Source organism: Nicotiana tabacum, chromosome 17 (genome assembly GCF_000715075.1).
Source record: "Nicotiana tabacum cultivar K326 chromosome 17, ASM71507v2, whole genome shotgun sequence".
Classification (NCBI taxonomy): domain Eukaryota; kingdom Viridiplantae; phylum Streptophyta; class Magnoliopsida; order Solanales; family Solanaceae; genus Nicotiana; species Nicotiana tabacum.
This window is the reverse complement of record NC_134096.1, coordinates 11,593,516-11,606,992: the sequence shown is the minus strand read 5'-3', so window position 1 is coordinate 11,606,992 and position 13,477 is coordinate 11,593,516. Positions and strand designations below refer to the sequence as shown.

The 13,477-nt window shown below is 34.9% G+C and overlaps 1 protein-coding gene and 1 non-coding gene across 2 annotated transcripts; one reads left to right on the top strand and one right to left on the bottom strand.

Annotated features, from left to right (window-relative positions):
- Positions 1-5,655: 5,655 nt before the first annotated feature.
- Positions 5,656-8,104, top strand: LOC107825830 (probable protein phosphatase 2C 25). The gene is given in 3 exon segments (NM_001326158.1): positions 5,656-6,222; positions 7,008-7,346; positions 7,454-8,104. Coding segments are annotated over 3 exon segments (1,173 nt in total). The 5' UTR covers positions 5,656-5,730; the 3' UTR covers positions 7,796-8,104.
- Positions 8,105-10,600: 2,496 nt separating this feature from the next.
- On the bottom strand, positions 10,601-10,707 carry LOC142172203 (small nucleolar RNA R71). Its single transcript, XR_012701579.1, has one exon. It is a non-coding gene; the product is annotated as a small nucleolar RNA R71 (small nucleolar RNA).
- Between the last annotated feature and the right edge of the window lie 2,770 nt (positions 10,708-13,477).

The window sequence follows — 13,477 nt, the reverse complement described above, 5'->3', positions numbered from 1 at the left end:
TAAATATACTGAAAAAGAATGACTTAAAACGGGATTGAGGCATCTTATATATATCCATATGTCTTAAACCGCCTATGTGGGCCCTATAGAGAGTTGCTTGGCGCAGTCACGCGAAAACGTTAATATTTCTCTATTCCGAGATTGTATCGATGAACTGTTAAATGTGTTGGAAACTAGACTCATAGATCTTCAATTTGGTGGGTAGATCACCTCGTAATTCTAAGTACATTGGGATAAAACTGTAGTAACATTTGACCTAAAGTTTAAGTAAAATTATAAACGTAAGTTGCGACAACTTTTGTCGACTTTTGTTTCATAACTCGCTTGACTTCAAGACTTATGATACGGATATTATATGATTCAAATACATTAAAACATGACCTCTTGGGACAATTAAGCACCTCTAGTTTTACCCGAAAATACGGGTTACAACTTCCTTGATTCGTTTAATTTCTAATACTTGTTAACCACTCTTATACAACCTTGTATCGTTTAAGACCAATAGGATTAACTTCTTATCATCTCAAAGATAATTTCTTCTCGGATTTACGTCGACTAACTTACGGCGTGATCTAAGGTACGCGAATTTGAGTTGTAACAAAACGGATAGTTTTTGTAGTAAAATATTCAGGAGAATATTCTATTGAATATTCTTGGTGTTTGTACTTTTAGGGTTGACTGGGGAATGTCTAATATAAATAGAAAAAGAGATGTGGGGAGAAAGAGATATGTAATATTCTCGGATATGATTTTTTTTTAAAAAGCAGACTTTCTCTCTAGATAAAAGATAATCACTACTTTTCTAAAAAGATTCGATTGTCTACCATTCCACACTTTTTCAGTTAGATTCGAGAAGGGTCCCAACATTCTAGTAGTTGTCTATCATTCATCATTGTAAGAAAGAAGAATCATCCACCTCATTCAATATTGGGTGAATCATTCTCCTTATTTATTTTAATATAATTTATCGTTATTTATCGCTTGATATTCCTCCATCATTAATGATCTTGAACAATGAATGTATATCACATTTAATCTTCTCTCAACACTGTTCTTGCGTTATTTATGTTAATCGATTATAGATGTGAAGTTATTATCATTAACTAGGTTTAGCCCTTCGTTATACTAAATTAATTAGTTTAATCAAAAGTCTACATTTTTTAGTCAAACACCTACATGGCTCAAATACCATTCTATGCTAATTAGAAAAAAATCACAACAACAATAACAAACCTAGTATAATTCCACACATGAAATCTGGGGAGAATAGTGTGTATTAATTATAGGAAGAAATAATAAATTAATTTTAAAAAATTCACTAATAATCAATCTCATAGATTGTGATCATAGTGAAAGGAAAAGGAAAAAACAACAGTTAATCTATTTGTTACAGCATCCCCGTATGCTTAAAATAAGTTACAAGAACACAACGGTCGATGATAATTCTAATTTGGTATATAATGCAGTAAATTAATCGACCGACATATCTATCTATCTATCTATATAGAAAAAGAGAAGAAAATTAATGTGATGATGCCAAGTGTCACAATAAAAATACAACAGATGTCAAAATTAGTTAGGTTAGTTAATAATTAGTTACTCTTTTTGAATTTGAATTGGTATAATTATTAATAAATTTAGGAAATTGAAGAATTTTGAACAGTATAACATAAATTTTTAAAAATAAAAATATTTTCAGAGTATTAAGCCAATTGATAAGTAATATCAAAATATTAAGCCAATTGACAAGTTAATAAAAAGTCCGCATTAGTAAATGTATATTAAGTACTTGCTAATTTAATAACAATAAAGAATAAATAAGGAATAAATAATTTATTTTATCCTTTGATTTTATAGATTTTATTATATGTCTGTACACTACATTAAATAATAAAATAATAACTAATATTTATTAAAATAATATAATATATTAAATCATAATTTTATGAGATTAATCTTTTGTCAATATTCGCGTATCGCGCGAGCTCTAACACTAGTACTAATATGTAAATTTATTTACGTTGTCAGATCTAAGACAATTGACTACCTAGTAGTTGTTCGGTAGAATGTATTAGGAAAAATAATACATGTATTAGTTTTGGTATTATTACTTCCTTGTTTGATAGTGCTTTTCAATATATGTATAATTAATACTTGTATTAATTATACTCCATATTCGATATTATTCTTATATAGAGCAAAATATGACATTAACAATACCAAAATTTTTAATACATGAATAAGTATGTATAAAGACAAGACTATCCTTTCAAATCTTTTAATACACCAAACCACACACCCGATAAAAAATAATTCTCAATATAAAAAAGTTCATTATAACTAATCTCAATATTACTAAAACATCGTATTCATATTATTCTTACGCTGAGTTGCATCTTGATAAATGCGCCAAGTGTGTGCAGGTTGTGGTCCAGCGTAGTCAAGAACATGGCCGGCCTTTTTATTAACGTGTTTGAATTACAAATTTGAATTCCACTCCAAGCCGCACTTTATTAGAATCTTGACTCTTTCTCTTTTTCTCTTTCTTTTCTTAAATTTGAATTTATATATGCAAAATTTTGAATTATCGTTGCAATTAATTAGTTGATATAAATTGATATTTTCTTCTTTCAAGCTTACAATAATTAACTGATAATTGTCTTAAAATTGAAGTAAAAATTTATCACATTGTCAATTACACCGTATTTTTCATATAAAGTTGGGCTGATCAACATTGCCCTTTGCTTTTTCTGCCTTTCTTTTTTTTCTATATTGCGCTTAAATTATATTTAATCAAAGATTAGTGCCAAAAGAAATTCAAATTTTACATGAAAATGTGTATTTCTCTAGCTATATAAATTGAGAAATCTCTAACTGGTCAACAAATATGCGGAAGAATATTAAGAAAGAAAAAAGGATATAGTGAACTTGAATTGCACCCGTTAGAATAACATAAATTCAAGTTTAAGTTATATGCACCGATAGTATTAAATAAAAATTGATAAAATACTAGTTTACCCATCGACCTTGTATCCAAATTTCTGTTATATACCTCTCTATCACGGGCAACCTTTCACACACTCAACCTTTGTCGAGTGTGTCTAAGACACATCACTTTTTTCTTCACCAGATTTTCAAAGCATGTGTATTGTCACGCGCCAATAAAATTGTGACACGTGTCATTGACTAATTAATAAAAAGATAGCACATAAAATTATAATTATATCCATATCTTCATCATCATGTCCATCATAACTATCATTAGGGGTGTACATAGGTCGGGTTGGTTCGGATTTTCTACTTACCAAACCAAACCAATTGTATCGGGTTATTAAATTTAAATATCAAACCAAACTAATAAAAGTCGGTTTTTTAATCTCGAGTTTTCTCGGGTTTTTCAGGTTTTCGGGTTTTCGGGTTTTTTCAGGTTTTTTCGGGGTTTTTTTTCATAAAATCTTCATAGCGCAAAACGTAAAATTTGTGCTCCAAATATTTCTTTAATCCTAGTAAGACAAAATAATATAAGGTTTTTTTCAATAAAATAACATAAATACGAGTTGAGTCATCTCATTGTACTAAAATATTCAATAATAAAGATAATAAAATTTTATAAAATAAATATTATTAATAAGCCATAATGAAAATAAACATAATTTAAAATTATGACTAATAAGTACTATTATTTACATGACTAACCACTAAAAGAAAAATAAGTTATACATTTTATCTAAACCATGGAAAAAGTAAAAAATAGATATCCAACACTATTTTCATTCATAGTATAATTGTATTGAATGTCTTTTATTATCATTAGTATTGATTTGATTTTGGTTTAGGATTTATTTGAGTTAGTAATATTTATGGACTACAAAATTTATTGGAGCATCCAAAAATTATAAGGTCAAACTTGAAATAATACGTTAAAAGAAAAAATTATAAAAAAACTTAAGAAATATTTATAAACTACACTACAATAAATATTTTTATGTATTTAATATATTTAAAACTTCTATACGTATAATGTCGGGTTGGTTTGGTTTCGGTTTGATTTTCAAAGCGTGTGTGTATAGTCACGCGCCAATAAAGTCGTGACACGTGTCACTGACTAATAATATCAAGATAACATATAAAATTACAATTATATCCATGTCTTCTTCATCATGTCCACCTTAACTGCCATCACCATGCTTTCAATTTTTGTTCGTGCTCTTTCGATTTCCAACACTGAAGCAGCGAGGTAGTGACTAGTAATAATAAAGAGGAATGTGCATTTCTTAGTGAAGGAGATTAAGAATTTTACAATTTAATTATTTGTAAATTTACCCATTAACAAATTTAAAGAATATGCTTATCTGCAAAAGCTTGAGGTAAGCTTTAGCGGCTGGGGATATTTTCGAAAAATTCACCCTTTCGAAAATTTTAACTCAGCCATGACAAAAGCTCAAGCTAAGCTTTCTAGAAAAAATAAGAATTTTCTGTGTATATATGCTTGAGCCAAGCTTTAATGGTTGGTGGAGCTACAAAGAGTTTAAATTGTTGAATTCTAATTATAATTTCTTAACAAAAAAATCTATAAAACTAAAGACTAATGATCAACAAGAAGAGATATGAAAAATCTTGGTAGATCTATTTGAGAAGAGTAGATTGGGCAGAGAGCAGTGGGTCTAAGTGTCAAGGAGCAACTATGATAGGTTCGGTGATTTTTAAACATGAAAGAAATTGAACCTATTTAAAAATTTTAAAAAAACTAAAAAATTAACATCTAATACAAAAATTCTCTTGTTCGCGCGCTTCATTTGATGGTAAAGATACTCACTGACCATGTGGACAAAGTGGTATATCTTATACACACTCTATAAAAGTTGAGTGTATAAAAGATTGTCCATGATGAAAAAGTGTGTAACAGAGATTTAGGTACAAGGTCAATATGTAAACTATGTATTTTGCCAATAAAAATTACACCTCTTAGTTTTCTCGGACAGCAAATGCTAAAAAGATTTCTTTTCTGAACCTTAGTTTGGATTGAATGCCTAAAAGGACTTCTTTCCTTTACCTTATTCATTTCTCCCCAAAAACAAAAAAGACCAATAAGAGAAACTGGCTAGTAATCAGGTCTTCTTTTTCCTAGAAAACGTAAATGAAAAAAAACAAATTACGCTTTTAGTCCTTGAAATATGTGATATTTAATTTAACGTATTTAATCTTCAATTAATAAAACTATGACTTTTCATTCTTTTTTGTGAATATTCAAAAGTTTAACAATCATTAACTGTAACGGCCATTTAACTACTTATGTGTTATGTTAAATTTGTATTGTTAGTTCATATATTTGAGTAATATAGTTCTAACAATAATATAAATATCATATATTTCATATACTGAATGAACTAAAGAAAATACATATCTAAATTAATCTAAAATTAAATATACTTCGCGAATTATTACAAAGATAAAAATGAGAACTCTATCAATAATCAAGGATCAAAAGTGTTGAAATAAATGGTCAAAAGTATAAGAAGAAAATGCCCTCTTAAAACACGAGATGAATACTGAAAATAGGACCCACACAACCCGTACTTTTGACTGCCCCATTGTCGCAATTTCCCTCTTTCCACAAAAACATATAAATACCCCTCATTTCCTTTCTTCCTTTCCTCGCAAAAACCATCACACAGAAAACACGGAATTTCAACGAACTTTAATCAGAGCGTAAAAGCAACCGGAAAAACGATGTCTTGTGCCGTCGCCATTTCAAATTCACCGGCGTTCTCGCCGGCGTCTAGGTTCCCGGTGACCAAATCTCTCTGTAAATCAGCTTCATTTTCTTCTTCTTCTTCTCCTAATTCATCTAAAACCCTAACGAAATTCCCTTCCTTTACCTCCTCCCCTTCTTCTTCTTCTTCTTCTTCTTCTCCGTCTTTACAATTTCAAATTCTTCGGCTTCAGAAGCCGTTACAGGCATCAGCATCGACTAACCGTATTAGAAATTCTACAGAATGTTCTACTTCTGCGCCGGTTTTGAAGAGGAAAAGGCCGGCTAAATTGGATATTCCGGTAGTTTCGACGACTTTTGGGAATTTCCCGGCGACTCCGGCAGCAGAGGCGGCGGATTTTGTGGAGGTTGAGGGCGATGGGTATTATGTTTGTTGTAAGCGTGGTAGGAGAGGTCCGATGGAGGATCGTTACTCTGCACTTGTCGATTTACAAGGAGATTCTAAAGAGGTACTAATTTTTAGCTCATTCTATTCATTTCTTAAGCTCATTTTGCTTAGATAAGACGGGCTCTTTTTTTTTTTTTTTTTTTGTGAATTCAAGTTATACTGACAATGTAAAAATTATTTAGGCACTCATGTCACATATGAGTTAATTATATTTTAATCTCTATGATAACGAGTTTAAGTATGCACTGACGGTGTAAAATATATTTACGTAATAAGGTCACTTATAGAGTAATTACAGGTAAATCTGGTGATAAACATAATTTGTAACCTGGTAATAACTAACAGGTTAAATATTACTTAGTCACTGATGTTTGTTTCATACGGTCAGTATATATAACGTAAATCTTGTTTAAGAAGTATTTATTACCTTAGAAATTAGACCAAGTAGAGCAGTGTGAATATTGAGGATTCTTATAGCCGAACCTAATTAGTTTGGGATTGAAGAGGAGTAGTTGTAGTCCTTGTTGTTGTTTACTGTGTTGGGTGAGAGTTTGGCTGGAAATCATCCTTTTTATTAGCTGTCTTTTTTATATTGAAGTTGTTGTGTTTGAGAAGAAGTGACCAGAAAAAGGAAAAAGAATCTGTAACTATAAAAAATGTAGTTGGAAGGAAACTATCAAGTGTTTGATTTTGTAGTCTTTGGAAAATTAAGATATTGTTCTCCCAATAAATAAATAAATAAAACTCCATTGATTAGAGTAATATTCTAATGTGAATCTTAGTATACCATGCTGTATGTGATTGGTTGAATGCAGTTGAAACTGACCCAGGGTTTACTTGTTTCAGGGTATTTTTGGTATATTTGATGGACATGGAGGAGCTAAAGCTGCAGAATTTGCAGCAGAGAACTTGAATAAGAACATTATGGATGAATTAGTAAATAGGAAAGATGATGATGTCGTGGAGGCGCTCAAAAACGGTTATTTGAAGACAGATTCCGAATTTCTTAACCAAGAATTTCGGGGTGGATCATGCTGTGTAACAGCACTGGTCAGGAACGGTGATCTAGTGGTATCCAACGCTGGCGATTGTCGTGCAGTTGTTAGTCGAGGTGGAATTGCTGAAACACTGACTTCGGACCATAAGCCTTCAAGGAAGGACGAGAAGGACAGAATTAAGACTTCGGTGAGCAACTTGACCATGAATTCATGCTTCTTTTTGCCTTTTGCCAAATTGATTAGCTTATATTTTCTGTATAGTTGTTGATTCTATCATGCTTTACTATTCTGTAGGGTGGCTATGTAGATTGTTGTAATGGTGTTTGGAGAATCCAGGGATCTCTTGCTGTGTCAAGAGGTATTGGAGATCGGTATCTTAAACAATGGATAATTGCAGAGCCTGAGACAAAGGTCGTCGGGCTTCATCCTGAATTGGAGTTCTTAGTTCTTGCTTCGGATGGTTTATGGGATAAAGTCAGCAATCAGGAAGCAGTAGATGCTGCTAGGCCTTTGTGCACAGGCATCAGTAAGCCACAACCCTTGTCGGCCTCAAAAAGCCTCATTGATCTTGCTGTTTCACGAGGTTCTGTTGATGATATAAGTGTGATGATAATTCAACTGCAGCAATTTTGCTGACTCTCCCAATTTAGGTCAGAGAAGAAACTGTTTAATAGTTGGCGCAAAGATGGATTAGTCGGACCTCCGGGTTTCAGTTATCAGATGTCTGAAAAATGTTGGCGAGCTGATGAATTCTTTCTCAACTAACTTCCCAGAACAATAATGAAGATTATAACAAGAAAATTTTGCTTGTAAAAAGTTGTAGGATACCTCTGTAAATTGGATAGTTTTCAGATATTCTTTACCTTTCCTCCTAATCCCCGTCTGTAATTCTTGTAAAATTTGTGTATACTCTTACGATGTATAGCAGATTGGTGAATGATGAGCAAAACTCTTTGTTATTCATTGCTTCTGCAACAACGACAACACATCCAGTGTAATCTCACAAGTGGGGTGTGGAGAGAATAGTGTGTATGCAGCTTTATCCATACCTTGTGTAGGTAGAGAAGTTGTTTCTGATAGACCTTCGACTCAAATAATCACGCCAGAATAGAGAACGAAATGCAGTAGTGAAAAAGTCAAAGAAGCAGTAACAACAACAAGATAATAGAAAAACCAAATCAAAAGCAACATTATCAGGTATTCATAGAAATCTAAGAATATGGAAATACAACAATAACGCTACTAGTACTAAAATGAAAGGAAAGACGCTAGACTGCTTACTATCCTTTTACCCTAATTCTCGACTTTCACACCCTCCTATCAAGGGTTATGTCCACGGTAAGCTGGAGATACGCCACGTCCTACCTAATCTCCTCTTCGCATGCCCGAACCATCTTAGCATCATGATGGGATGCCAAAATGCTATGCTTTTAGCACATTACTCGCCCTATATTTTATTGGTCTAATGAGTTATTGTGTGATATTTAAGCTAAATTGTATTGTTTTATGTGTAGGAACATCGGAAGGAATCATCAAATGAAAATTGCATAAAAAGAGGACAAAAATACAAGAAAAGAGCACAAAAGTATCAAGTATCCAAACCGTGCTACAGACCAGGCTTTGCAAGGTCTATAGCCAGGTTAACTGTGCTATAGACCAGGCTTTGCGAGGTCTATAGCCAGGTCGACCGCGCTATAGACCAGGCTTCGCGAGGTCTATAGCCAGGTCGACCGCGCTATAGACCAGGCTTCGCGAGGTCTATAGTACGGTAATTAAAAGTCGCAGTTTAAAAGACCCAAACCCGAAATTGGACTGAGTGATTGACATAAATACTCTCCAAATGAGTTATTCTAGGGTTGGACATGATTTTGGAGAAGAAATAGGTTGTCAACCACTTTGGAGCAAGAATCAAACGAGTTTTCCCTTCATTTATCTCTTTACTTTGTAGTTTCATGTCTTTAAACATTATGTTGATTGTTGTTGTATTTATGAGTAGCTAAACTCTTTAATCTAAGGTTTGATGGAACCTATTGGAGGATGATTCTCTTCTGCGTTTAATATAGATTTGCCTTTGATTTTTTTCTACTTGTTCAACTATATTTTCATTGTTGTTAATTGAATGGCCATCAATTAACTATGCCTATTTAGTGCTCGAGAGAGAGAGAGAGAGTGCACATTTAGGTAGTTGTTGAACAACACCACTCCTAACGTAGTTGAGAGATCGATACTGAGGGTTTAAAGGCGGGATTAGAGATAACGAAGCCTTGGTGCGATCGTCGTGAGCGGTAAATTAGTGCCAGCTAGCGTAGTTCGAGAGAATGCGTCTAGTAAATTATAGTAGTTACTCGAGAGAGATCTACGACACTTAAAGTACTCACAATCGGTAGAAAATATTTAGGCGAATTTATAGGAAACGTAACGGGGAAGATTCCGGCAATAGGGGAAATCATAACCTTAGACTTTTTCAAATCTTGTCTATAATATTTGCCTTGTTAGTTATAAATTAGTGCATTTTTAATTACTTTGATTTTAGTTAGTAAACTCTTAAATTTTTTTATAATATTTTTGAAGATTGATTACTTGAATTCGTGCAAAACTATTAGTTGTAATCAATACGTTATTTCCCTGTGGGATTCGACTCCGGACTTGTAAACCGGATTATATTTGCAACGATCGCTAGATCTCTTAGGAGGCATAGTTGGGCGTAATCAAATTTTGGCACCGTTGCCGGAGAAATCAACAGTGTTACTAATTACAGCTATAAGAATTTGTCGGATTCTTTGTTTAGTCAATTTTCTCCATTTTTATTCATTACATTGAAATTCTAACGTTTGTGGTCTTGTGTGTTATAGGTGTATGCCTAGAAACTCTTCAAAAACTGGTGAATTATTTGAAGCATTACTGGATCCTGAGAAAACTTTCAAGGTATTAAATCGTGCAAACAAGAAAGATAAACAACAACATCACCCAAGAGAACAAATTGAACCAGACATGGGTGACTCTTTGGATAATCAAAACAATCGAAACAATATAAATGACCCGAACAATCAAGGTGTGGCACCTCTTGTGCCAGAAGCAGCTTTGTATGATTGGGTACAACCCACCGCTGGAACTTTGGCAGCTGCAACTGCAGTCTCTCGGATACAAGCGGAGTCATTTCAAATCACAAACAACATGCTACATGTGCTGCAAAACAAAGGATTGTTCTCCGGGTCTTACATTGAAGATCCACAGCAGCATCTGAAAACTTTTCTGTCGATTTGTGTCACGCAAAGGCAACTGAATATGACACAGGAAGCAATAAGACTATTGTTGTTTCCATTCTCAGTGACAGGAGAAGCCCAAACTTGGCTTAATTCGCTCTCCATAAATTCCATTACCACTTGGGAGGAATTAGTCAAGCAGTTTTTTAACAAGTTTTACCCACCAAATAAGACCGCCAAGCAAGTTGATGAAATATTGAGCTTCGGGAAGAAACCAGCTGAAACATTACAAGAAACGTGGGAGAGGTTCAAAGGTATGCTGGTTAAGTGTCCACATCATGGCATTCCAGATCAAATGTTGGGACAACGGTTTTACATGAGATTGGCGGATAATTTGAAGGCCAATGTTGATGCTTCAGCAGGTGGAGCATTTTTGAGAAAGTCATTTAGAGAATGTAAAATCCTACTAGATAAAATGGCTCAAAACTCAGGCTGGATGTGAAGAGACACTGCAATCACCCCTATAGTTCACTCAGTAGCATTGGACCCGAACAACTCCATAGCCGAGAATATGGCAACTCTGATGACACAAATGAGTATCCTCACCAAGAAGATTGATGAATCAGGCGAGAAGCAGGTACACATAATTGACACGACTAATGGAGAATTATGTACACCATGCATTAACCAACCATACGTGTGTTTGTGGAGTGGTGAAAGTGACAACCAGAATTATCAAGAAAACATGAACTATGTGGGCAACTATGGAGGCCAGAGGCAAGATGGTCAGAATTGGGGGCAGCAAAATCAGCAATATAGACCAGCACATCAATAATACAATAACACCAACAATCCTGGAGCTATGCGACTAGAGGGTCAAGTAGTACCTTACCAAATGCAACAGGGGTACAGTCAGCAAAATCAGCAGCTAGCTTATCAACAACCTCAACAACAACAGCTAGTGAGACAAGATGATGGGTTGTCTGAAATTAAAGGAATGTTGCAGCAACTGATTGGGTCTAATGGAAAAATGCAAGAGAAGGTGGAAGCACATGAGTCAGCCATAAAAGGCATTGAGATTCAATTATGGCAGATATTTATGGCTCTGAATAATCGTCCCTAAAGGACTTTATCTGCAGACACACATGTCAATCCGAAGGAGTAGGGCCCGAATCAGCTTATGGCGCTGAGCTTGAGAAATGGTAGAGATCTTGATTTAGAGCAAGAAATTGCTCGTGAGAGTCGGTCAGCTAAAACACTTGTGATAGTGCCAATTGAGTTAGATGAGTCAACTAAGCTAACATAAGTAAGAGTGCAACCAGCCCAAGAGGAAATAAATAAGGAAAAAGAAGTTGCGGAGGAGACTGAGAAAGTGCAGGAAAAGACATTAGAAAAAGTGCTTGAGTAGGATCTAACTCAAGCTACAGCAAAGAAGCGACCTCCGGCACCCTTCCCGCAGAGGTTGGCCAAATATCAGAAGGATGAACAGTACAAAAAATTCATGGAAATGCTGAAGCAAATTCAGGTAAACATTCCTCTAATTGATGCTTTGAGGGAGATGCCCGCTTATGCAAAAATGATGAAGGACTTGATGTCTCGTAAGTTTGACTTCCAAGACTTGGCAACTATCACATTGACACAGACTTGTAGCGTTGTTGTGTCAAGACCTATAGCTGAAAAGTTATCCGACCTTGGAAGCTTCACAATTCCATGCACCATAGGTAGCTATGCATTTACAAAAGCATTGTGTGATTTGGGAGCAAGTATAAATCTGATGCCATTGTCTATCTATAAAAAGTTAGGCATTGGAATAGCAAGGCCCACATTCATGTTACTGCAACTAGCTGACCGAACGGTGAAAAGGGCATCAGGTATACTTGACGATGTACTTGTGAAAGTTGGAAAATTCATGTTTCCAGCAGATTTTGTCATTCTAGACTGCAAGGTTGATGAGGAGATTCCCATAATTTTGGGAAGGCCATTCTTGGCCACAGGAATAGATATGATTGATTGTGAAATGAAGGAGCTGAAGATGAGGCTGAATAATGAAGAAATAACATTTAATGTGCAAAAGTCTATGCGGCGACCCAGTGAGTTTGCAAATTGCTCTTTGTTAGACACGATGGATGTAATCATGGAGGAAGATGATGAGGCATTTAATGAAAAAGACCCTCTAACAGCCTGCCTTATGAACTTAGAAGAAGTAAACAGTGAGGACTTGGAGGAATGGGTGTTGGCTCGTCAAGGGCAAGGGTACTGGAAAAGAGAGCTTGAATTCGAGCCTTTACACTCGGAAGAAATAAAGAACCCTCCAGCCAAGCCATCGATCAAAGCACCACCACAATTGGAGCCGAAACCACTACCATCTCACTTGAGGTATGCTTTCTTGGGACCTAACTCGACTTAACCTGTTATTATCTCATCTAGTTTGTTAGATGTGCAGGTAGAACAACTTTTGCAGGTGTTAAAAGAGTGCAAGACTGCAATTGGTTGGACCATTGTGGACATTAAGGGTATTAGCCCGGCCTTTTGTATGCATATAATTCTACTGGAAGATGGGCACAAACCTTCCAGAGAACATCAAAGAAGGTTGAACCCTAACATGAATGAAGTTATAAAGAAGGAAATGATCAAGTGGTTAGATGCGGGAATTATTTTTCCCATCTCAGATAGCAACTGGGTTAGCCCAGTTCAATGTGTGCCAAAGAAAGGTGGTATGATTGTTGTGCAAAACAAAAACAATGAGTTGATCTCAATAAGAATAGTTACGGGATGGCGAATTTGCATGGACTATAGAAGATTGAACAAGGACACCCGAAAAGATCATTTTCCCTTGTCGTTCATTGATCAGATGCTAGATAGATTGTCTTGGAGGTCTCATTTTTGCTTCTTGGATGGATATTCGGGGTACAATCATATATCTATTGCCCCTGAGGATAGAGAGAAAACGTCATTCACCTGTCCATATGGCATTTACGCTTTTCGGAGAATGTCGTTTGGCCTATGCAATGCACCTGCCACGTTCCAAAGGTGCTTGATAGCTATCTTCACAGATATGGTAGAGGATATAATGGAGGTTTTCATGGATGATTTCTCAATGGTGGAAAATTCTTTT